The 26,941-nt window shown below is 41.3% G+C and overlaps 2 protein-coding genes across 5 annotated transcripts in view; one reads left to right on the top strand and one right to left on the bottom strand.

The window, feature by feature from the left end:
* Nucleotides 1–26,941, top strand: part of osbpl6 (oxysterol binding protein-like 6) — a 44,724-nt gene that overhangs the window by 10,617 nt on the left and 7,166 nt on the right. For 2 of the 4 annotated variants that reach the window (XM_079666434.1, XM_079666435.1), the window contains exons 3-13: nt 16,800–16,922; nt 17,331–17,384; nt 18,360–18,473; nt 18,557–18,715; nt 20,211–20,349; nt 20,797–20,900; nt 21,213–21,305; nt 22,556–22,724; nt 23,209–23,339; nt 25,380–25,487; nt 25,907–26,038. In XM_079666434.1, coding sequence (XP_079522560.1) covers nt 16,800–16,922; nt 17,331–17,384; nt 18,360–18,473; nt 18,557–18,715; nt 20,211–20,349; nt 20,797–20,900; nt 21,213–21,305; nt 22,556–22,724; nt 23,209–23,339; nt 25,380–25,487; nt 25,907–26,038 — 1,326 coding nt within the window. The remainder of the gene's footprint in view (nt 1–16,799; nt 16,923–17,330; nt 17,385–18,359; nt 18,474–18,556; nt 18,716–20,210; nt 20,350–20,796; nt 20,901–21,212; nt 21,306–22,555; nt 22,725–23,208; nt 23,340–25,379; nt 25,488–25,906; nt 26,039–26,941) is intronic. The other 2 variants (XM_079666436.1, XM_079666437.1) reach the window with 2 other exon arrangements.
* Nucleotides 5,339–8,736, bottom strand: LOC307030168 (beta-1,3-galactosyltransferase 2-like; the record flags this gene model as incomplete). Its single annotated transcript, XM_079666439.1, has 2 exons — nt 5,339–6,902; nt 8,699–8,736. The coding sequence occupies 2 exons, from the start codon at nt 8,734–8,736 to the stop codon at nt 5,819–5,821; spliced, it is 1,122 nt and encodes a 373-aa protein (XP_079522565.1). The 3' UTR covers nt 5,339–5,818.

Here is a 26,941-nt window from a genome sequence, read left to right as displayed (position 1 = left end):
ACTGCATAAATCAGTGTCCTCCCTCCTGTAGAGACATCCTCCTTTATTTATTCTATGGCCAGGTTATCATAATGCCTGAAGGGCTGGTTTGACATGTACAGTATGCTAATATCATTTTCCTCAGCAACACCACACAGAGATGATAGATATAAACTAAAATATGTATTATAAATTTTTTTAATAGCTTGAATATTTGATTACATAGATAATCTTAACCTCTTTTCTATTTTCTATTTTGAATTGAGCCGTCCCTTATAGATACGATCTCTTTACGTATTAGTGATGGGATTTCCGGCTCTTTTTAGTGAGCCAGATCATTTGGTTCGGCTCACTAAGAAGAGCCGTTTCCTAAACGTCTCCTAAACGGCTCTACATTTTACCACAGTTTACCACGGAGCCTCAGGCCCAATCCCAAACCGCCCCCTACACCCCACCCCTCCGTTTGCGCGTTCGTGCGGAGTGTCCGCCGCATTAAGTGCTGTTCCAAACCAACGAGTGTGGAGCGGTGTGGAGGAGGAGTGGCAGGGCCGGCCCTGACCAATTTGCTGCCCTAGGCAAGATTTTAGCTGGCTCCCCCCCCCCTATTTTAAATTAACACAAATACAAAATTAAAACCTATATTTGCGCACAAAAAACATTATTTCCAAAAAAGAACAATTTCACATAAACCTCAGTTTTTTTACAGTAATTTACATTAATTACAGAGGGAGCCCTCCTAATCAAGTGAAGAAAGGGCTGTAATCTACTTCCACATTAAAAATTACACTTGACCCGCCCCCTCGCAGCGGGGTTGGGGCAGTTCAACTTACCTGATTTGGGGGGGTCGGGGGGGGGGGGTTTGCACCACAGTTTATGGGCGCTGTATGCAATATAGGCGTAGTTCTGTTAAGATAAGATAATAGGATGTTCTTTGTTGATCCAAAATCGGGAAATTGTTATATTTTTTAAATATGTATATTTTTCTATTTAAAGGGGACCTATCATGCAAAATGCACTTTTGTACATCTTTTATACATGAATGTGTCCCCGGTGTTCCAGGGAACTCACCAAGTGTCAGAAACACAACCCTCTCTATCTTCCTCCATACCCAAATCTCTAAAAAAGGGTCTGCAACGGATCTGATAAAAACTGATCCAGATTTGAACACTGTCCTGACGTCAGGACGGTGGTGCTACGGCTATTGGGCCAACTCTCCACCTATCAGGGGAATGTGGGGTTGGGCCACGGCTGGCCATTGCCGCTCGAAAGCGCTGGAGACGCTGTAGTACATATGCCAGGCCTGTAAGTGGCGCTGTAGTCCGCCACAAAAGCAGCAAAGAAGACTTCCCGTGCATGGTTGCCATGGTTGCCCTTCTGTTTATTCTCCGCTGTGGCTCTTTTTCTCCCTCCCCAAGGCAAGCGTTTGCTCCCGCTGCTGTAATTCAATGCAATCCCTCCCCGTCGAGGCAAGCACTGTAATTCTCTCCGGTTAGTCCACCAGCAGATGACAAACACCCACCTCTCCGCCTCTTAAAGGAACGAGGGGACCGTGCAGCAGAGTTTCAGTTAGGTTTTCTTTCGCCGGTCAAGATGTCCGTTAAAGTTTAAATCTTCTGGACAAAATTAGAAAAGTGCCGGTCAAAGGTCATCTTTTTTATTTATTGAGCTTTAAAACGAATGATTAACGACTCTATATAATAATATAATAAAACACGGAGGACGGAGATCTATTTTTCTCCCCCTCTTCTGACTTGATCAGAGCACGCTCCCCTCTCCTGCTGGGGGGCGTGGTCAGCTGCAGCTCACAGAATCAGCCCCATGCAAAAACAGGGCTGGAGAACAGCAAATAGAGCGAAATGAGGCATGGTTAAAATGCATGATCTGTTTGGTATTTTGAAAACAGAAACGTATAAATATACCCAGTGGCGGCCGGCCCATAGGGGCGCTAGGGGCGCCGCCCCCCCTCTTCCCACATGTTTGATTGTCATTAAAAATGATAAATTAATAAAAAAATATATTTCCCAAAAATATATATTTTTTATTTTTATTTTTATTTTTAAAGAACAAGGTAAATATTATATAGTTGGTATCAGTAAAATGTATAATCTACAATAAAATCTCGTTTCTTCTCTCTCGCCCGGGCGGTAGAAAAGAGCCCTCAGCCAGAACAGCTGCAACCAACAAGCTGACTGTTGCTATCTGTAAACTATGCCGACGAAACATAATTTCAGACAATCAGCGTCGTCAGATCTGATGCTCAAAGGGCGCCCTTTCAGCGCCTCGGCCTGTGTGTCTGTTTAGACTCGTATCCAAGGTGACGCTACAGTAGGGGATGGCTGCGTCTGCAGGTGTAGACTCCGGTGCTAGTGGATCGCCGGAGCTGTAGATTAACATTTGCATGCTTATTGTAGTTGTAAGGGCAATGCCTGTGGCACCATGGAGCATATGTGTGGGCTGGACCTGTATTTTACAGGAAAGGAGTGATCAGAGGGTCGAGTTGTCGATTCTTGTTCAGTTTTCCTCTTCCTCACCCTCTCAGACTTTGAGTTGCGCACGCTGCTAAAGAGACGCGCTACCATGGAAACCAAACAATGGTGTACCTGTATTAAAGTCCGAGTGGAAACAGTCGTGAGTAAATCTGATTTTGTCAGAAATCGGGAGATCGGGAGGGTTGGCAAGTATGACACACACACACACACACACACACACACACACACACACACACACACACACACACAGTTCGTATTTAGTCTCCTGATTTTAAAGGCCCTAGTATGGTTTTGTCACCATTTCCATAGCCCCACCAAAAACAAATTCCACCAGCCGCCACTGAATTTACCTTATATAGGTATTGCCCTACAATATATCATTTAAATATAGCATGATAGGTGTCCTTTAATAAAAATGTTCGCTGCCCCCCATAGGTTGATGCGCCCTTAGCATTCGCCTATACTGCCTATGCCAGGGGTCTGCAACCTTTTTGACCAAAAGAGCAATTTTGCTCCTTTTTCCAAATAAAAAATTGTCTGGAGCCGCAAAACATATTTCATAGCTTGATAGCTAATAAAGTTGTATTTATTGTTATATCAGACAAAAACTACAGTTTTTTTTGCATTTATTAGGCTATGTATTACGTTATATAAAACTGTTAACCTCTAATAAGAAACAAAGAACTCCTAAAAGGAGAATTAAAAATAATACACAGGCCTACTTTAACATGAATTAAACACAGCACTTGGGGAGTCCTCTGCACATTTGAAGGAAACAAATATCTAATTAAAATGTGCCCACTTTGAAATAAATAAAACATATAGCTGCACCCTAAAAAGAGTTAACGGTGGGGTAGGTAAGAATGGAGAAACCAGCTCGAGTGCGCTAGAATTTGAAAATACACAACCGGAAAAAAATCTTCCTCTTCCTTCAGACTTCTTTACAGAGCCCCTCCTCCAACACACACGAACGTGCACATGACCAATGAGGGCACGAGATAAGTTTGTGCACAGATGGAAGGCGGACAGGCAGGTAGGCCATCCAGTTATTTTAGCCGGGCCGGCTCAGATGATTGGTCGTGCTTTTCACAGCGCTACGGCTTCCAGAGATTAATTTGTGTATGTAATTATTGTCAAGGCATTTAATATATTCATTGCTATCGGGATGTTAAGAGCATTGCATGGAATATAACAAAATGTGTTTTCTGAAATAAATTACCCCATTGAATTATGACTGAAGATCGTCAGCTGTCTTCCTCTCCTGTGTTGTTCCTCGATACGTAAGGCTGCAGCACCTTTGACAACTTCTCTCTACATATCAAACATACCGGTAAACCAGCATCGTTTGCTGTGAAAGCATATAATTCTGTCCATGCAGAATTCAATCCTGTGTTCCTCCGGACATTTTTATTTGATTTATCCATAGTTCGCTCATTGAGCCGGGGGTCAGGTTATTCACCCGCAGGAAAAGGCGCTCGCGCGGGACCGTAGCAGGATGTGACGCATATCTTAGTTGACCTAATTAAAACCTTTTTGGTTTTTATTTATGTGTCACAGTATCACCTCAAAATACAAGATACGAAACATTTTCAACCATGCAACAAAATATAAATAGTCCTACAAATACTTTTATTTTATTTCCTTCTTATTTTTGTCTAAACTCAAGGGAGCCAGAGCAGAGGGCTTAAAGGGCCGCATGCGGCTCGAGGGCCGCGGGTTGCCGACCGCAGGCCTATGCCAAGGGCCGGCCCTAGCCACTGGGCTTACAACTAAGACACAGCCACGCAAAAACTGCGGCATGTGTACTGCAATTGTCAGCACTACACCCCTGTGAGACGAGACATATACCACGTCGTTAGGCTCGTGTTGTGTTCAAGGACCCTGACCTTGGCCAGGAAAAACAGGCACTCGCTTAATTATTTAGCGGTCTAGATTTCTTTATTTTTTTTTCTTCTTGTGTTTATAAATTAACTCGAGGGCCGTATCAAATGGTCTCGCCGGATGTTCCCCACCCCTGCTTTAAAGAGTCCTCTCCTGCTAATTTTCAGGTGTATATCACTATGTAGTGTCTCTAATTGAAAGAGTCCTCTCCTGCTGATGTTCAGGTGTATATCAGTATTTATTGTCTCTACTTTAAAGACTCCTCTCCTGCTGATGTTCAGGTGTATATCAGTATGTAGTGTCTCTACTTTAAAGAGTCCTCTCCTGCTGATGTTCAGGTGTATATCAGTATGTAGTGTCTCTACTTTAAAGAGTCCTCTCCTGCTGATGTTCAGGTGTATATCAGTATGTAGTGTCTCTACTTTAAAGAGTCCTCTCCTGCTGATGTTCAGGTGTATATCAGTATGTAGCGTCTCTACTTTAAAGAGTCCTCTCCTGCTGGTGTTCAGGTGTATATATCAGTATGTAGTGTCTCTACTTTAAAGAGTCCTCTCCTGCTGATGTTCTGGTGTATATCAGTATGTAGTCTCTCTACTTTAAAGAGTCCTCTCATGCTAATGTTCAGGTGTATATCAGTATGTAGTGTATCTACTTTAAAGAATCCTCTCCTGCTGATGTTCAGGTGTATATCAGTATGTAGTGTCTCTACTTTAAAGAGTCCTCTCCTGCTGATGTTCAGGTGTATATCAGTATGTAGTGTCTCTACTTTAAAGAGTCCTCTCCTGCTGATGTTCAGGTGTATATCAGTATGTAGTGTCTCTACTTTAAAGACTCCTCTCCTGCTGATGTTCAGGTGTATATCAGTATGTAGTGTCTCTACTTTAAAGAGTCCTCTCCTGCTGATGTTCAGGTGTATATCAGTATGTAGTGTCTCTACTGGGACATGTCTCCATGCTTTAATGTTCAAAAAGCTCTTTATTTTTCTCTTACTGCCTGTGCAGCAGCACCTCTTTTCACCCTCTGTCTGAAACCAGAGCCCAGTCAGCTCTGATTGGTTAGCTGGACGGCTCTGTTGTGATTAGTCAACCACTTAGAGATGTCCCGCCCCTTAGCCTATCAAGTCTGACTGCTAGCTCATAGATGCACGAGTACTAAATAAACTAAAGTAAAAACAGAACGCTTCTCATGACCATTTCTTTTATGCAGTTCAGAAACCTGTGATCTAAACTTGTCTTTTTTATTATTATCAATGCAGGGTGGGGTCTGGTGCCCTTCTCAAAGGCACTAAAAAAACCCGGTAGTGCCCAGGAGGTGAACTGGTAACTGATACTTTGTCCAGTCTAGGAACTGGCGCCCCTTTCATTTCCAATCCCTACAGATTGATCTTTTGGCCCCCCAAAAGAAACAAATAAATAAGTTAACCTTCCAGTGTCCTGCTGCCCCCCAGGGGATTTCTCAGTGTCATTGTCCTAACAAGGGGGTTCAGGCCTCTTCAAGTCTTTCCAGTAATCCACCAGCTGTTTTGGAGACTCCAGGATGTAAGTGATGATCTTGGAGTATTCGCAGCGATTAAACTTTGTGTTATAGGCCATGAACTTGGACGGATTAGGGGGAGATTGGGGAGAAAGTCCCAGTTGTTTCATGCAAGCTCCAACATAAGCATCCTCTATGTTAAAGTAATTAATCGATTTTGAAGCCTCCACAATCTTCTCGGGAAGATCGTTGGAGAAGACGTATCCCATGCCCAGAGTGTAGGTGGGGTATAAAGGCTCTGGGTACATCTCCACAGGGACGTACCACTTGGAGTTCTTTGAGCGGATGACCGGCCTGTTCCTCATGAGAATCCCGGTCAGGTAGTTCAGCTTGGGGATGTCCGGCTTCTGTAGCATCATCACTAAATTGTCAATGTTCAGGAACATGTCCGAGTCCACCTTCATGGCGTACGCGGCTTCGGGGCAGCGAGTGGCCAACCAGTCCATGGTCACCATGGTTTTGATGGTCAGATTGAGGTAAGTGTCCAGGAAGTCGCTCTGGATCAAGTCGTGGTGCAGTCGGTTCTCCTGTTGGAGCTTCTCCTGCAGCGCATCCACATCAGCTCCTCTATAGAGGCCCAGCATGAACAGGGTGAGCACCACATCCCCCTGAACCTCGCTGCTGTTGCCCCACGTCTGCCGGATGGCGTCCCGAGCCGCCACGTTCTTAGGTGCCACTGGAACCATCAAGACCAGGAAGGGGGTCTTGGTCTTGCACACTTCTTTGTTATCCATTACAAAGTGGTAGTTATGTGGGTAGGCTAGATGGAACTGAAGGGCCTTGGGAGGTACGGTAGGTAGAGTAGTTTGTTCTGTGGTTTCATTTAGTTGAACTCTGTCTTTCGATTGGTCACGGTAAAGAGGAGGCCGATGAATCGGATTTATAAACCTCTGGTAGTGCTCTTTGAGTGGAAAGCTGTCCCAGCATGACAGGGAGTTGCTGGAATAAAAGACAAGCAGCACCAGACAGAACAGGAGCAGGTACCGGAAGCAGGGGTTCAGCCAAGGCCTCTTCAGTTGACTAAAAAGAGAGGAAATTAAAGTTAAAACATGTGGGAACTTATTTGGGGAACTGGGCTACATCTGGTTTGATCTGCATTTGGAAAATTGGTACCAAAAAGTTACCATTTTAGAGATTTTCCATTTTCAAAAAAAAATCTGATTTATTTTCTAAAAAATTCAGAATTATTTTAATTGTATTCAGATTACACAAATTCAGATTTTATTTTTTGTATTGAAAATCTCTAAAACGGTACCTTGTTGTAATTGTAATTGGATCGGTGCTACATAAGGTGAACTACAATGAACTGTTTACCAATTTATGGATGATTACTTGTGGTAATTTCATACTCAGAGCAAAGGAAAGACACACAGTAGCTTTAAATTGAGTGCAAAAATATACGGCTACAGTACCATTTGAGATAAGATAAAGTGAGCTATAAATCTTATCAATACAGCAATAGGAAGCAGAATGAAAGAGGAACATGGAGGCATTACTGAATGAGCCGACATCAAGCAGCGTGGCAGGGGAGTCAACCGTAACAACCAGGAAGAGAATCAAAAAGACTACAAAAAGTCTGAAAATGTCCACAAAAAAACACAAAATGACCCAATATGACCACAAAGAGTGTCAATACCAAAATGACTACAAAAAGACACAAACTGGCTTCAAAGAGGGAAAATGTCCACAAAATGACTACAACATGACCACAAAGAGTGTCAATATGACTACAAAAAGTTTCAAAAAGTTTCAAAATGACTACAAAAAAACCACAAAGTCTCAAATTGAAAGTAAAGTCCCATTATTGTGCGTGGGCTCTGTCACATGCTGAGTGAGTCCATAGTTATCAAGAACACAAAACAGTTCTTTAGCCCCTCTGTCCTGGGGGTTGTCAACATGGATGTTAAAATCACCAACAATGACTAGACGGTCAAAGTCAATACACACTATAGGCAGCAGTTCAGTAAAGTCATCAAAAAAGCTTGCACAGTATTTGGGTGCTCTATAGATATTTAGGAACAGAGCTCGAGAGGAGCATTTCAGATGAAGGGCCACATATTCAAAATAAGCAAAGTTCCCATAAGATGTCTTCCTGCATTGAATGGAATAATTGAACAAAATAGCAACTCCACCTCCTTTCTTATGCATTCTTTCCTGACTCATAGAACTAAAGTTGGAAGGTGTTGATTCGATAAGAACAGCTGCACTGTTATTTTGTTCAATCAAAGTTTCCGTTAAAAACACAAAAAACGAGATGGTGCTCAGTGATAAAATCATTGATGACAAATGTTTTTCCTGCCAAAGACCTGGCATTTAATAAAGCTAGTTCAGTGTTTCCCCGACCATTGTCTGGGCTTCCTCCCGACGGAGCCCCGCTTCCCGCCTGAAATTCAAGGTATTTTTTTGTTTTTTTTTAATAAAAGAAAATATATATAGCACCAAATTGCAACTGAAGTAATCTATCTACGGTCAATTTTCACATTGAACATGTGCTCTTTTATTAAATAAACTAAACGCCTATGTTATTTATCCAATGTATGTGCATGTTTCAGTGTCCACTGCTTTGCGTATTCACATTCTCCCTCCACTCTGTTTCTGAACCCCCCCCCCACACACACACATACACACGCATGCACACACTCACAATCAGAGACCAGAGCGGAGGAAAGGATGAGAACAACAAAGTGTAAAAAAGTCAAACAAATGTGCATTATTGTAGCTCTGCTGTCTGCCCATTTGTGTCCCCCCATAAAGATGAGATAACCCATGAAGAGTTGTGGAGTTTAAAGAGTTCCCTGTGAAAGGTGAGAGCTTACCTTTTCAGAGCGTCCACATCTAAGCCTCCTTCCGGCATCACTGTTCCAAGCAGGATCCTGCCTCACCCATTACTGAGGCAGGACATAGAGGAAGAGGCGGGGCCGGCCCTGACCAATTTGCTGACCCTAGGCAGCCCCCCCCCCCAAAAACAGAAAGATATGGACACAAGATTTGTGCAAATGTATTTAGTATCCTATCCATTTGAACATGATTTAATATTGAAGTTAAAAGCATCAATCTGGTGCACTCTTTGAGAGCAACATTAAGAGATCTATGGATACATCTCTCAACACCCATATGAAACAGAACTGTAAGCAGATTTTCTTTTTCTTTATGGATATTTTACAAATCACTCCCCTTTTAAACTGTATTCTTGTTTATTAATAACAACTTTGTTTTACTTTCATATAGCAGAGATGGAGTACTCGAGTGCCGATTTTCGGGACTCGTGACTCGACTCGGCAATACACTTTCCGTCACAGGAACACTCTTTGCTCCGTTGCCCCTCCGCCCCTCCAACAGAGGGATGTCCTTGTCCTTTTTCCTTTTTTTTTATTTCAAGCCATAAAAACTCTCGATCTTTTCTCAAATATTTTTTTTTTTTTGGACGCCCTCAATTCGGGTTCAGGGCGTTCCGAGCTGAATAAGGGCGTCAAATGACGGCAAGACACCCCCTGGCGGAAACGCTGGTCTGATATATGGTCACAAATAATTCCCAGATTGTGCATTTTGTACAGGACCAAAAATGATCTGTTTTAGAGAAATATCTTTTAAATTGTAATATGAGTTATTCTAGACAATATGTGAAAATACAGATGTATCATTGTCTTCATATACTGCAAATATTGCATTGAATGGCCTTTTTTTTTATTACCTTTTCTTGTTATCTTTGATTATGTTTGGCATAAACACATTCAACCCAAGGTCTAAATGCTAGTATGAGGACCTTTAGTGGAGATTTATTTTCCATCTACTACTGTGTCCAATGTTATAAATGGTGTCTGAGCACATCACTGACTTCATCTAGAGTTCCCCTCCTCATCCTCAGTTATCAAACATGTTTTCAGCCTCAGTATCTCTCACATAGAGCATAAAACTTTGCTTATACGCAGTCTGTCTCTCAGGGTGTTAACTTCTCATCCACAGAGTAACCAACCCTCCTACTCTAAGCTTTACTGCTGTGCCAGACCAACACTGCAGTGAAATCCATCCTCACAAATACTCCTCTGTGGCTGCTGATATCATTGTCCTGTGATTGTGAAAGACAAGGTGTGAACATGTAACGGTTATTCTATCAGGGAATACAGTGTATTCTTTCACACTATATTATCTCACAAGTACAACAAGAGACCACATACTGTAAATTGCAGTTTGAATTATTTATTATTTAGTTGGGAGCAAAGTTACATAGGGATGCGTCTGCTTTTAACTTCAATAATACACACACTGAAAAGACTTAAAGGTCACCTATTATGCAAAATCCACTTCTTCATGTCTTTTCTACATAAACATGTGTCCCCTCTGTGTAAAGAGATTTGGAAAGTTTCAGGAAAAAGATTCTCTCTCTTTTTGTCCTGATCCATTTATATAAAAACCTGTCTGAAAATGAGCTGATCAGAATTTGGACACTTTATGATGTCATAACGATTGTTTGGCTTGTGTAACCATTAGCCAATCACCAACCAAGGTAACCCCTCCACCTGATCACCTGAATCTCCTCCTAGAGCACCATTGTGTTTTTTTTTAACCAAATATCTCTCAGAGGGGCGTGGGGAGTGGCTCCTTATTTTTAATCTAAAGCAGTGGTTCTCAAACTTTTTCTGTCAGGCCCCCCCTTTGGAGAAAAAAAAAAGTCGGGCCCCCCCAAAACGAATAATCAGGCTCAGTGGCGGCGCCAGAGATTTATTTTGGGGGTGCTGTGGGGTAGCTTGACGTTTCATAGAGGGTGCTCAAACATTTACGGTTTCCCATTAATGTACCGGTCGCTACAGTGGAATTTTCTACTGCAACAATCCCCACGCAAATACACAACGTACCCGCGACTGTTACAATGAAGGCTCGATATTCAGCTCACGGCATATAGGTGTAAGCAGGGATAAAGTGCTATTTTTATAGGTGATGTGTGGACGTCACATAGGGGGGTCCGGGGGCAAGCTTCCCCGGGAAGATTTATTTTTAAATATTGAAGTTAAAAGCATCAATCTGGTGCACTTTGAGAGCGAAAGGAAGAGATCTATGGACACATCTCTCAACACCCATATGAAACAGAAATGTAAACAGATTTACTTTTTCTTGATGGATATTTTACAAATCACCCTTTTAAACTTTATTCTTGTTTTACTGTCATATAGTATTTCATACCTGTTTTTCATTTATTCTCTTATTTTTTTATAACTATAATGATCATATAAACGTGTGCCTCGGAAATAATTATTTACATTAATGGTGACCAAAACATTTGAGACCCACTGAGATAACACTGAGAGAGTCCTTTAGCTCTCAGTCTGACAGGAGAGGACTCTCCTCCACTTTGTTGTTGAAAAAACTCCTTATATCCGTTAGCGTAGCTCGCTAGCACCAGAAGCTAACAACAACGATCTCCAGTACCGGTGCGCTCTCTCTCTCTCACGCGCACACAAAATGGCTCGTTCCACACACACACACAGAGCCGAGCTTTAATGAAACAGAGACCCAGACGTAATAGTACTGTACTGCATCATATTATTTTCGAATCAATAATTTTTCAAATTATGATTTTTATTTTTATCTTTTTTTATTTTTTTTTATAACCATTTTTCCTCCTGGTCTCTCGCGCCCCCCCTGGCATGCCTCTGCACCCACCAGGGGGGGCGCGCCCCCCACTTTGAGAACCACTGATCTAAAGTAACAGACAGAGAATCAGCACTTTTGAAACAGGGCTGAAACAGAGGGGTTTATGGGATGCTGCAATGATCCGTTTGGTATTTGGAGCCAAACACTTCAGAGGCATGTTTGTAGGGTTGGGAACCGCAACTCGGTTCGAGATGAGAACCGATAAGAAAATGCTGGGTACCGGGTACCCATACAAAATACACAATTTTTTGTTCTGCTTAACGGTTCCTAAACGCGGTAGACCCTGTATTCCACCGGGTCCGTCTGCGCCGCGGCGACCCGGTGGAATACAGGGGCGGACTGGCCATCTGTGTGTTCTGGAGAATCACAGAACGGCCGCCTATACATTTTTTAAACGGCATCATGTAAGTTGCGCTGACAGGCGGCAGAGGTCCACAGTTTCCCCGCAGCGAGGCTCCCCCCGCCCTCCCGTAGACGGTTCACGAGCTCAGCCACTTCATAACACCAAAGATGGTTCGTGGTAAACGCTCTAAAGTGAGGCTCCACTACACTAAAAAATAAAAAGACAAGGCACAGTGTAATGCCTGTGGCAAGCTATTCACTTGCCACAGGCATTACACTGTGCCTTGTCTTTTTCTGTTGAGCATAGCTCAGTTAAAATAAAGCACAGCTATTGTGTAATACATTTGTTTGCATGTATTTTTTTTTATTTGTAAAAATGTCAGTTAAAGCTTAAAAGAATAAAGATATTTTTGTTATCTAAACGTTTGACCTCTTTTATAATTTTGGAATCTAAACGGGAAATCGATAAGAACCGGAATCGATAAGCAGAATCGGAATCGATACATTTCAGATGATACCCATCCCTACATGTTTGTACATATCTGAGACCTATAATATATTGATGAAACACAGTATAATAGGGGACCTTTAAGATGAGTGAGGGTCAACCTAAGCAACAAGAGAATATTAGGACCTACATCCCTTTAAACATTCATAGATTATACTCTCCACTACCTTTAGCTGCCATCCCTCACCCCACCCATCCACTATCACCCTCATAGCCTATATACGTTTTATTTGATCAGGTAATCTCATTTAGGAGAGACTCTTCCAAGAGAGACCTGATACAGCAGAGGGAAATAAAAGAAAGCAGCACCAGACAGAAATGCAAATACCTGCAAGGAAATAGCCAGACATAAACAAAGTACATGCAGAAACAGACAATCACAGACGTCACTAAATAGATTTGAAGCGAATGGTTTAAAATGTAGCTGTCGGACGAGACATTCAAGTTTTAAATCATTTGTAATTATTTATATTTTTAAATTGTAAAGTAATAATGGAGGGCAGTTTTTCCAAGATCTGCATTTGTTTATAATTGAACTAGAGTCAAACAGTCCTCCTGATATGCTAAAGCAAACTCTCAGATTGAGGTACTCAGCTTTATTTAACAAAAATATAGTTAATAATAATGGCTGCTCGTGGTTGCTTTTTAGAGAGCCATTGAAAGGTCATCAAGGGTTCTTCATAGAGTATGTACTTAATGTTTGTGTCGTGGTTAGTTGTTGCTGAAACTGAAGATACTGTTTCAGCCTTATATAAATAAAAACTGTAGATGAGCGAGTCTCGTCTGAGTCTCGTCTGAGTCTCGCCTGGGGAGGAAGCTAAGAACAGATGAGGTTACAATAGTTTTATACTTCTGTGATGTTGAAATCACAACTTAATTGTTTAACTAACAAAGTTGCTTTTTTGCAATCAGGGCTACAACTAACGGTTGTTTTAAGCCATCAATACATCGACTGATTACTTTCTTGATTACTTAATGCATCTTTTGCTCCATGAAATGTCAGAAAACTGGGAGAAACAGTCTTAACACTTCTCCAGATTCCAATGTCTCTTGTTGTTTGACCAACAATAAGAGACCTAAAGTAAACATATCCCAAAGAAATCCTCACATTTAATAAACCTTTTAGTTAAAACGTAGTCACCAGAACATTAGTAGATTATCAAAATCGTTGCCTATATTCATTTTCTGCCAAATTGTTGCAGCTCTACTGGCAACACTGTACATATCTTTAAAACACAATAGGTTTTTTTCATAAGATCATGGAAAAACTTGTTATTTTGAGAAAAAAAGCGAGACATTTATTTTGCTAAGTCAAGAAAAGAATATGGCGCTATCAACACCTAATTATCCCGAGATAATTTTTTTTAAACTTGGCATCTCGAGTTAACAAAATGAAAGACTAAACATTCATCTGTTTCATTATTTGATCACTCTGTTATTAGATCATTATCTTGTATTGCCTTCTGAGGACACTAACATAAAGAAGTAAAAGAGAATTAGACTGAAATAACTTGGTGATTATGTTGAGTTCATGAGGTGCAGCTCTTCACACAGTATATCAGCAGTCAGAATTAGAATAAATGGTTTCTCTGCATGTAGATCCATATCTTTCAGAGAGTCAGTTGTATTAAAGGACCTAGACTTCATCAGAAGTGGGCTGTACTGATATTTATAGTCTTGATTTAGCCGAAGGTGTCCCCAAGGAGTGTTTGCCCTTTCTCCTGCAAAGGGAGACCTTAACTGTAATGCTGTGATTCATTGCAGCATTAAAGAGTCCACTGTGCTACAGAGTCACTGCAGATGGCAGACACCACGAGACCCACATAGAATGATTCAGTTGATGATTGGGATCTAACATATTATTTTGCTATTCTCGCCCGTCTGGGTAAAATGAATAACATCAAATTCTACAATATTTTAGCGAAAAACATAATATTGATATTGTAGGGTTGACAATTGGGGATTTCACAAAATATTTTCTTTGTAAGATTTGGATATAATGACTAAGTTGGTAGGGGCAGATAATAGAAAAGTCTGGAAAGTTCAAAAAGTTAATCTAAATGTTGTCATGCAGCGATATCACAATAACCAAAATGTTCTACAGTATTTAGCCTCATATCATGATATCTGTATAATATGGATATGTTGTTCAGCCCTAGTTCTGGCAACTACTGTAACTCTGATATGAGTCTTTTTAAAGACTTGGAAAAGAAGAGAGAAAGGCAAAATAATCTGTCAAAGTTATCAAAATATCAAACAACAAGCTCACGGGGCTAACCTTTTGAAATGTTGACGTAGAAAGGCAGACAGCCTCTTACGGAGTCTGACACAACATCCTTCATTAAAGGGGAAAACTCACCATTCAGATTTAAATCATTCTGCAGCGAGATCAATGAACGGAGTGGAGTGCAGGAAATCACTTTAGCTCAATTGAGTTTCTTTTTCAGGGTCAAATAACAAAAGCAAACCCTCCGACTGTAGCGGCAATTTCCATATAAACCGATAGTTGGCATATACTTTGTCATTTAACGGGAGCTTGACTGCTCTTCCTGAAGATTGTGTTGATTGATGTCGGTAATGGTTCGGCTCTTAAAGCAATGCCCGGGAAAGGGCGTTGAATGGCAATGGTGGCGGCCATTCTTTATTTAGTGCAGTATTGATTTATCAATTTAGAGTCATTTGAAAGTCTGTTTGTAATGCCACCGGTAACACACAGGAAATTTGTCTTAAGGGTTTCTGTTAGATTGCTGCTTGTTATTGCCTCTTAGTGGGGGTGCTCGTCACGTGTTGGGCTGTTACGCTCTCAACACAGCAGCGTGGAAGCAGTAATCGCTTACATTATACAGTACAGTTGAGTCGTTCAACGGGTAATGACCTTTTTGCTTTGGTCATAATGAGTGCGGCGCTACCGTTTATGATATGATTGCTTTGAATGGTGATGTACATTTTGCAAATGCAGTTGAGCTCCTTCTCCTCCTCAGTAGCACAGGGACACTCAGAGAGGGAGGGGCCGTCCTTGCCGGGGAAACATGACCTCATTACCAAGCAGATATGTTCGCCCGGCCATTAGTTTAAACAAGCTGTTGTCTCCTTTTGTTAAATATCCTGCGAGACAAGGTTGGGTGTCACCCAACGAGCTGTCTTGAAGATCGCAGCATCGCACCGAGCAGTGAAGAGCCACAGGGTTTCATCTGGTTTTCTGGAGATGCTTCTTTCGTGTTAACTTGTGGGTTTTGCCTCAGAGGCTGATTCAAGTCTAAAATTAAATATCTGACCTACTTCACCAATATTACATTATGATGCATTCCAGTTCATTAATATCCTACTTAATCTGATGGATAACTGCCAGAAAACGGAGGACTACATGTCATGTTATGTCAATGTTGACGCTGTTCACAACAACACTTTCTGACCATTAGTTTATTTTATACTCTTGATTCTACATCAATACCACGGTTGCTTTTTGAAGTGTCACGTTGAACACAGCTATATCGAGTTACATGCCTTGCAATCATGCTTTGCGTAAAGCCACTGAAAAAAATCTGTTAGATTTAATATCGATCAAATAAGCAAAAATCTAAATGAAAGTTTGATGGGGAAGGAAATCAAAATTGTTATTTTTTAAGAGTTTACCACTCTATAATGGATTTAGTTTCCCTCTTTGGACTGTCCTGTAATATGTGTTCCATACGTGTTTTGTCAAAACTGAACACAATACAAAACATATGATATTCTACCAAGTCCATTCAAGAGAAGATTATTAGCAAATGAATACCAATGGAAAAAAAGCTATTTCTAGCTGATTGACCATACAAACACGTATTTATAGCAAATGAATATCATACAATATTATTTGTTATCGAAGATTGAAAAAACGAAATTGATAGTGAATAAAATAACCAATAAGCTCGACAAGCAATACATTGAATAATTGATAATGATGGGGCAGCCCTGTTAAAAAAGGAAATGGAAGAAAGGGTACAGTAACAGTAAGCCTGACAATTACCGTAATAGAATATCAAACTGTAACTTCTGAAGACGCTGAGTGGATCATGACCCCCACCACCGGGACAACGTGTGTTTCACCTGTCCCTGCCTGACTTTGCTGTCTCTCTGCTCCACAAACATCACTTTGATTTACAGACCCACCAGGAAGAGCCCAGTCAGGGCAAAGCTAATGGAGTGGAAATGCTGAGAGAGCAGGGGGAATCTGAAACGGGCAGTATTCTTTAGAATTTGTAGTTTAGTGGAAGAAGAATACGTTTTAAGTGTATTCCTGTGATTTGCCTTTTTCACTCTGTGGGCCTGACAGGGGTATTTTTCCTTTGTTACCAGCAAGTGTATCACCTCTTTTCTTATTCCAGAGGAGTGAGTGCGTTATTTATAAAATGGTATTGTTCTTTTTTCTTTTTTTCTAGGAGGCAGACAGCTGGGAAATCATTGAGGGGCTGAAAATCGGCCAGAGCAACGTCCAGAGGCCCGATAAACACGAGGGGTTCATGTTAAAGAAGCGGAAATGGCCCCTGAAAGGCTGGCACAAGGTAAGATCCTCAGGCACAGCCAGACACAAAAGCTTTTGTTGATGGAAAAACACTTTCACACACAGGCGCTCCTTGAATGTTAAGCAGTTTGCTGTCTAGTAAGAAATAGGTTCCCCTCTCCTGACCCTCGCTTCGTGCTCTGGGCCTCTTCCAAGCCCTGTTTCCTTTTGAAGTTTCAGAATTAGCGTAACTGTTGTTCTCGCAAAACACTTGAATAACAGTGGAAACCAGTCCCTGTCGTCAGCATGTTTGTACTAACAACACCACAGAACACACAGAGCCTACAGCTAATCGGGAGACAATATATATTTATATTGAATCCACAACAACAAGTACAATGTGATCCATTTTCTATGTTTGCCCTTCCTGTTATTTAACACATTGTTTTTGTGCTTATATTCTCTGCAGCGTTTTTTTGTTCTGGACAATGGTATCCTGAAGTACTCCAAGACCCCTATTGATGTAAGTAACCCTGACTATTACCCCCGGGCAGGGCAGCCTGGTCTGACATCAGCTCGGCAATGAGTCAGCAGAAACATCTGCAACACGGTCACGATGTTCAGTGTTTTCAGAAAACTTTGCATGTAATGTAAAATGTTACTGACAGAATGAAAATACAACACACAACGGAAGAAACCAAAGCATCACACAAACTGCTGTTTGACTTTATTTACAATGTTTTAGTGTTTAGAAACCCTTGTTTCCTGTCTACCTCTTGAAACTATCCAATAAAGGGGAAAACAGCAAAGAGAAAATCCTAAATCCATGTCCAAATGAAAGACACTCTTGAATATTTTGTTCAACCAACAATATAACTCAACCATAACATATGATTTAAATATGATATATGTATAAGAGAGTGCTAAGCATTACGTCTTTACAGCTCGTTGGGCAGAATCTGTGAATGATTGGCATTTCTACTTAATTGTCATAACAGCAATGTATAATCATATTTGTACTTACATTTAAAGGTATTTCAAGTTATCCTACGTTTCAATTTACATTGTTTTTTTGTTTTAGTTAAATTATAGTATATATTTATATATACATATATATATATAGGCCTATATATATATATAATATATATATATATTTCGAATGAGACAAGACACTGCTCTTACATTAAGCCCTTAATGTCAACAATTTATTGATTATCAAAAATGTTGTCATCAAAGTTTCTGTTGATCAAATAATCAATTGAATCATTTAAGGTTTCTTTTTTATAAGCCTTTTGAATTTTTTATTGAATTTATCTGAAGAGTCAAACATTGATGAAGTGATTACAAGTGATCTACAGCAGGGAGGATCTTTGAGTTTCCTTCAGACTTATAGTGTTGGTATTTGGTAATTGCTGGATATCCCTTTTGTACAAAATGTACTAATTATTTGACTTATTGAGTAAACACAAAAAAAAACGTGTGTCTTTGCCCGTTTTAGATCCAAAAAGGCAAGCTTCATGGCAGCATTGACGTCGGCCTCTCAGTCATGTCCATCAAGAAGAGAGCCCGACGCATCGACCTGGACACGGAGGAGCACATCTATCACCTGAAGGTAACACTGAGTCAATACTGTCCTGTCAATAAAGATAAACAGGAGGTCATCCGAGCAGAGATTCAAGCTGTCTTCCTCTCCAGGTCAAATCTCAAGACATCTTTGATGCTTGGGTTTCCAAGTTGCGTCATCACCGGCTTTACCGACAGAACGAGATTGTGCGATCTCCCCGAGAGGCCACCATGCGGACGTTTCCTCCCCCACCCGCTGCCATGGAGTCCCCCCAACCGGCCTCCAGTGAGGTAAGCGAAGCCAAGGTGAGACCTCCCAACAATGAACTGTAGGATTATTTCCTCAACTAATCAATTAATCATCTGGGCCGAAAATGTGACTAGGACTTCTTGTAAAAATGTGGCACAAACATAGATTTGGACTCAAGTTGTTGGCCTTTATCCAGGATAGCTTTGATAATTATGGCAATTTCATACAAATAGGTTCAAATGATGAAGTGATTGTATTTGGAGCCGACATGGATGAAAACTGCATACGATCAGCAAAGTTGTAATTTCAGTTCATACTCCTCCTGAGTATCGAGCTTAAAAGCAGTTTCTCTGAGCAAAGTGCAATTATTCAAAAAGGGTATGTCATGGGGAAGGAGAGACTGCCTAGTTCTGTTTTATTATAAACTGCGATAGTGAACCAAAATACCAGAAGAGAGGAAGTTCAACTCACTGAACATTCACAGTAGTGACAGGAAGACATAACAGTCAATGTTGTCCTTTCAATGACCCCAATCTAACATGTCTACATTTAGGTCTTATATGTCACTGTTTTACATAAATGATCTCAACACATGTTCCACCTTGTTGTCACAACAAGGACCCTGCTAGACTAAGGGCTGGGGCTGTGTAGACTGATATCTGCCTAATGCAGTAACCTTGATTAGAAAGGTAATTCTACACTCTTCATTAGGATAATGAACCTGGTGGTTTTATCCAGACTCCACTTAGTGTAAACCCCTAGTCTTTGCTGGCATGTCTGAACGTGAGGTAAATGTGAGGATGCCGCCAGAGCAGGATCTCCTGGGAGTGTATCTCGGTGCGGCCATTAGAGGTGATCAGTAGGATCTGGATTCAGAGCAGCTGGCTGCAGCCTGATGAGGTCTCCCTGAAGAAAAACTAAATAAGAGACTCCAATCCTAGAGTCAGAATTAGTTCTTGGAGGGAGGACTATCAAGATCTCTTGCAAATACAAATAAATCCTTATCAACGAAGCTTTCAACATGCTCTTAATAGATGATAATACAGCCCATTATGTCTGTCATTATTTTCTTCTTAACCCCGCTGTATGTCAAAGGGTTTCTCATTTTCTAGCTAGGCACATTTGCACAGTTATCTACTGTGGCTGCTGCAGGTAGGTGAAGTGAGTAGGTCAACAGCACAGATCCTTCATATAGGATGGTAAAAGAAATCCATTTTAATAGCAGTGGAAATTGAAATTTAGTCACTTGAAAGAAAATGTAATTACTAGAAGTGTGCTTGATATGCTGCTGCTAGATTCTCTCATGTGATGATTTGTTCTAAATCCGACCACACAAGGAATTTAAATCCATAATTTTGACGGATAATTCTCCCTATTTTCTGGCATCTTATTCAGAGATTCTCTAACTCAAGAATCCAGAACATTCCTTTTCCCACATTGTCAGAGCCTATAAGTAACTAACGTATGATTCAAACCAGTTGAACCAGTTCGTAGGTGTACAGTGATCTGAGTGTCTGTCCCCATGTCGCCTCTCAGCAGGCCAAGCCGAGCAGCTTGCCGTGGCAGCCGGTTGCCCCGAGCAGCAACAGCAGCCTGCCAGCCTCCTACAGCAACGGCCAGAGCAAGGTGGTTGCTTGGCTGCAGGAGTCAGAGGAGATGTACAAGTGCTCAGAGGGTGGGTATCATCTTCTTCCTCATGCTGGGATCAACTGTACATTAAAAACATGCCTTTTCGATTCCATTTTGACACTTCATCCGTTATTAATTAATGTTTTATTTTCATTTTTTCCATTTGTTTTAGTGTCTCACTTCTGTCACTTTAAATGTATTCATTTTAAGATGTAGAATTGATTCTGTTTGATTAATGAATGATATAGAAATGCTAAATTAGGGTTGGGGTTATGTTTGAGAAGAAACATTGTCTATTCTGTAATTGGAATTTATTGAATTTTTGTATTGACTTTAAATAACAATAAAGAAGACCTGCCACAAAAGACATGACATTCCTCAGGCCTTATGGTAGACTCTTCTCTGAACCATAAGAAGAGGATTCATGACCATTTCATGACATATAACACTGTGTTTGTACATATGTGTGTGTGGGTGTGAATTTTATTTTCAGAGCTCTCGCGATGCCAGTCCAACCTGACCGAACTGAGCCGGCTCCTGCAGAGTTTGGAGATTCTTCAAAGGACACAGTCGGCACCCAACTTCACAGAAATGCAGGTAAAAAAACAAATACATAAAGAGACATGCATGCACACATGCAAAATCAGGGGAACACTTTTAGTATACTAGTGCATCTCTAACTGATCAGCATCTTTTACATTTTTATTAACTATACTTTTTGGCTGACACTTTTTATTTTTAACAAAACACATCTACCTCAGTGTTTTGTTTTGCAACTCATCTGTGGGAATGCAGTCTTGATTTTGCCATTTCACTGCAATCAATTTGTGTGTGGGCTTGTGTTTTATTTGTGACTTGTTTGTCCTATTAACCACATTTTGCATATTTTGATCCACGTGTGCCACAAAGAGCAATTGTGTAGAATTGTCAAAGAAAGAAAAGCGCTTGAACAGAAGATGGAGAACAAAAAGTGTCGGCAAAGACGCAAAATTCCAGCTTCAGGTACCTCTCAGATTTACAGTTCTGCCTCATAAGACACACACACACACACACACACACACACACACACACACACACACACACACACACACACACACACACACACTCACTCACTCACTCACTCACTCACTCACTCACTCACTCACTCACTCACTCACTCACTCACTCACTCACTCACTCACTCACTCACTCACTCACACACTCACACACACTCTCACTGATGCTATTATTCCGTTTCCTCTAATTATGGTTCCATATACCATAAAATGTTTTTTTCATTTATTAATAACACAATATATGCATATATTAAATGTAATATATATAAAAACATGTATTGTATTTTACTTGATTTTGATTTGAATAAACATACATTTTACACACAAGCACAGTGCAGTCACTTTTGGGGTTAGGTAAGGGTTATGTAACTGTCAGGGATTTAACTCCTGTATGAGCCTGTATGTCCAGTTAAAGTGTTATTGGGAAAGAGTCAAATGTAAAATGTACTCCCACTCTTTTTCCTGCTCTTTTTACCATTTTCGAGAGGGGAGGCTGTTGCATCACACCTACACAATCCAGCATTTTCAGCCTATTTTTCTTAATCTTTTTTTGTTCTTTAATCAGTCCCCACAGCAACAGGCTCTCATTATTGTGGTGCGCCGTGGCCTGAGTAATGATTTTTCCATCTCTGCTAATTGTGCTTTATTCTGCCTAATATATTAATCTATGCTTCACAAAAAGATTAAATGTTCTTTTATACACTGTTGCTTTTTTATTTAATCAACCAATTATAAAAGAGATTGTCATTTAATGAACAGATTTGCCCTCACAGAATTCAAAAGCTTCTCAATAATCTATAGATTTCTAGACAGTTCTAGATTTAGCAGCTCAAAGACATCTGGATTAAAAAAACAAAGGAATGCAGCTTCTGTCCCATCTTTAGTTTCGAACAGCACGTCCATCTTCTTTTTGATTTATTCGTTTTTGATATCTAATGACCGTCATGACCCGGATTCTTTATACAGTAGTACAGTAGTTACAGAATTATGAGGAAGCAGGACATCTATTTTGGTATTTTCCTGCATGTTTAGGACCGTTATGAGAAAAGCCTGACACTCCTCTCTCTTGACATGCAGATACTTGGACAGAATAATGAGTAACATTTGACTGTGCCTTATAGGACCAGGGTCCTAGACACACAACACATTACTGTGCCTCTCAGCTGATTGACAGCCATCCTCTGGGCCTGTTTCCAGGTCCCTCTGTCTGCCAGTATGTCCCCCGTCCGCCTCCACTCCTCCAACCCCAACTTGTGTGCCGAGCTGGTGGACTTTCAAGCCCCTGCCTCCCGGCTGACGGACAGCGTAGAGTCTGCCAGTGACTACATCAAACTTCAGGAGGAATTCTGCACCATCGCCCAGAAAGGTAGACAGGCAGCGTTATCAGTGAGAAAGGTCCCGGTGGTTTCTTTTCATATGTAAATCTTAAGGCATTTTTCTCTTTTCTAACAACCTGAGTCAAATGTTCATACAGTACAGTAGTTTTGGCTTTGCTTCTCTTATAAAAAGAATTGCTTCTGTGACAATCACACAAGTTTTAAATGAAGTCCCAGGTCGTTTTACTGCTTGAAGTTAATTATTTTAACACAATGCGTTATTGAGTAAATTAAATATAGCTATGCTTATTATAAAAGTATGTTTTATTTATAAAGCAAGATAATCACTTATGTTAAGACACTTTACAGATTAATTTAAATAACCTAGAAAACTCTTACAGAAGCTACGTGGCACAGGATCTTTGTAATCAAACATTTGAATTGTTTCAGAACTCTCTGCAAACAGAAATGCATGTACAATGTCATTCCTGCGGGGATTGTGAACAAATCTTCCTTCCATCCCTCTCTCTGCAGTCCACTCGCTGCTGAAGTCGGCCTTCAACACGGTGGCCATCGAGAAAGAAAAGATCAAACAGATTCTGTCTGACCAGGAGCAGACGGACCAGTCGGCCCAGATCAACTCTCTCAGGAAGTCTCTGTCACAGGTAATGAGCCGCCCACTACCATTACCCATAATGCCTCTGTCCCTCCACTATTAATTAAGGGTAGTTCAACTGAGCTGTTTGTAAAATACTTCCTGTTCCTAATGCTAAGTATGATGCTGTTTTAACTTGTAATTCCCCAGAGTGATCAAGACATCACGGGGAAATGACTGCAATGATTTGAGCGATGTGTCTTGGGTGTGTTTACTCAAACCCTTTGTAGTTGTCATGTTGTTAGGCACGCTCACGATGACAGGCTGTCAGAGGAAACACTCAAACTACAGATCATTCCAAGCAGTCACTGTAATCACATGTGAGAAAGATGAGGTGTGGAGAGGAGAGAGCAGGCAAGTGAAAGTTCAATCATCTCTCCCGTATTAATTGGTGAGAGAAAAATGTGTTGTGCGCTTCATTAACTCGGCTCCTTAGGGCTGTCTCTCTACCCCAGTCATTTAATTGGACTTCCTCTGCTAACAGTCAACATCATTTTTAGACAAATGTTTCTGCTGCGTCGTCCCGCTTTGTTCCTAATTGGATGCTCGTGTCACAATGTTGTTTTAGGCTGAGGGTCAGCTCTTTAAGGCAAAGCTCTGTAGGAAGCTGATAATCAGGATTCATGGTTGTTTCAGCTGCTGATGCTTTACACACATTTAGGTAAAGTGTGCATGTAAAATCACATCACTACTTGTTCATAAAAGGTCTGGTATTTGAAGATGAGCCCACCGCCTGATTCTACGTTTGACCTCAGCTCTACTGAGCTTTATAGCATGCTCATCTTTGGGGGGTTTTGAGTTGTGCAACTGTTTTGGTTTTGGTTTGCTCTCTCTGCTCTTATTAGTGCTAAGCTTTGTGGATGCAGTGGGCAGCTGTTTTCAGTGAAAAACACCTCTCATAAATCCACAGTACACTACCTGCTCAGCACCAAGAGAGCAGAAAAGGTTATCAGCTGGCTGGTGAAACGTGGAGTGAAGCGTTTAGCCACTAATGAGCCAGATGTTTTCGCAGTAAAAATGTAAGACTAAAAGTTACATTCAAAGTGCAGATTTATTCCTGTTTTAGTGCCATTCAGCTTGGTTTTGGTCAGCAGTGGTCAGGTATATTCAGAAAAAACAAAACTCCGATGAACCCACTGTGCTCTACCTGACCAAAACAACGAGCATTGGGAGCAGCTGGCTGATGGACATAGTGACGCATTGAGCAACTAAACAGTTACCTTCAGGAATTGGTGAAAACTAAAAACAGAGCTTACTAAAGACTGAATATTAGAGTTTCATTCATCAGGTGGACAGAAACACAACTTCAAAGAAATGATAATGTTGCTCCCAATCTGACAGATGTGTAAATACTGTAGGCATCTGTTCTCCATTTGACAGTTAAAAGAAGTCGAGTCCATCTTAAAACAAAATGACATGCCCATATGCATGTCGCGAATCTGTTGTTGTGATCATTCCTCCTGCCCAAATCAACCGTGAAGAGACTCTCCAAAATATGGCAGACAATAAAAGCGGTCTTGAGTTAGTCGTAGGAGTGGTATCTTCATCCAACCAAGAACACGCTGTCCATGGACTCACAAAGAGATCCTTTCACACTGAAATGACTGTAGCTTTGGGAGATACTCACTTGGCTAACCCTTCTGACGCCATATCGTCTGTAAGGACTGGGGCTTGTTCTGACGCCATGTTTTTACAGTAAAGGGGTCTCACCACAGCCTGAATGGAGAGGAGGAATTGCAGCAACAAACATGTGGGATTATTTTTTCTTATAAGCAGGGAATGAAATGAGTACTTGCACCCTGCCAAATACAGGGTCAATATTCCACATTTCTAATGTACAATAACACAAATTCAGTGTTCTATGCGTTCCACATAAATATCAGAAATGGCAGATACAAAAAGAAAACGTAATTTCAGACCCTGATTATAAACCTTTCAAATGATCTACATCCAGTGCATCAACGACTAAATCTCCCCTCAAACCCCTGCCCAACAGAAACAGATAAACCACAAAGCATTTGGAAAGTAAACCACACTTTTTATTGTTCAGGCCCTGTCCCAAAACGCAGAACTTCGAACCCGACTCAACCGCATCCACTCTGAGTCTGTCCTGACTGAACAAGTTGTCAGTGTGAACATCGTCTCCACGCCTGACGAGGTAGGTTGCTGTGGTCAGTGTGTCACTGACGGAGCTCATGTCTGACTCTTACACTGATGAAGCAACACGGCTACGAGGTCTGACCCGGGTAGCTGTAGTGTTTGCATCATGCATTTGTCAGTTGCATTATTGATCTCTGTCTCTAAAGATAGATGTGTTTTTCCGGTTCACCCTGGCAGGTAAGCTTAAAGGATCATTATTTGATGCAGAGCCTGACATCAAGGTTAATGGAAAAAAATGACTAATTAGAAACGGATGGGAGCTTGCCCTCTGGGAAGGATACACATGCTGCAAAATGAACCCTGTGTTGTCTTCGCATGGTGTTTATCCAGGTCTGTTTGGGTTCTTAAACGTGTCATCATTATGCAGCAAGGGGCAGTGAACATCATGTGTGTTCGCAATGTGTGTTTTTCCTGCAGGCTGGAGAACAGATTGGGATCCCTCTGACTCAGCAGGCCTCTAATGAGAGTCGACTCTCCATGTCGGAGTCTGTCTCCGAATTCTTTGATGCCCAGGAAGTTCTTCTGTCAGCCAGCTCGTCGGAGAATGAGGTAAAACGGAGGACAGCTGCGTGATAAAGAAAAGACGTCAGTGTGGTCCATGAGGAGGGGGGTGGGGGGGGTGGAGGAAGGAAGGAAGGCGTTACACTAGCCCTGCTGCTGGGGAGATAAAACGCCACTTTGATGGAGCTGGAGTTAGTCAGCAAATAATGAGAGCAGCATGAAACGCAGAGATAGCATATAATAGAAAGTCAAACAAATGGGAGGACTTATTTTCAATTTGCCTCAAGCCTCCATCCCTCAGTTGAGTCTCAGAATCCGAACACGCCTCTTCGGTCTATTCCTCTTGATTTGTAGCAACTTGCTTTTTTCGCCATCACTTGAAACTCACTGCCTTCTCCCCTTCTAACACCCAGCTCCCAATACAAGTGGTCTCTGAAGAGCCATTAAGCATTGTAGCTCCCCAGGCATGCATTGAGCCTTGTTGAAGGATTACTCAACAAGGAAATTAATCAAGGCCCCCCCACCCCTCCCCCCATTCTCCATCCAGCAGCAGCACATTAGACCTGTGTTTCACTGTTGGTTAAACCACCACCAGCATATAGAGGCTGCTACAACTAGTTGCTTCAATATGTTCCACCTTGGCGGCGTCACTGGCCTCATTGCGTCCGCTATAAAAAATATGAAAATGCTGCAGTGTCTCATCTTATGATTACTGCAGCGGGACAGATAGCCGACGACTGCTGCATTTTGTTAGCCACTGGCAAGCCGCTGTGTGTGTGTGTGTGTGTGTGTGTGTGTGTGTGTGTGTGTGTGTGTGTGTGTGTGTGTGTGTGTGTGTGTGTGTGTGTGTGTGTGTGTGTGTGTGTGTGTGTGTGTGTGTGTGTGTGTGTGTGTGTGTGTGTGTGTGTGTGTGTGTGTGTGTGTGTGTGTGTGTGTGTGTGTGTGTGTGTG

Source organism: Notothenia rossii (genome assembly GCF_949606895.1).
Source record: "Notothenia rossii genome assembly, chromosome: 2".
Lineage (NCBI taxonomy): Eukaryota > Metazoa > Chordata > Actinopteri > Perciformes > Nototheniidae > Notothenia > Notothenia rossii.
The sequence above is the reverse complement of the archived record's forward strand: the minus strand, read 5'-3'. Positions and strand labels throughout refer to the sequence as shown.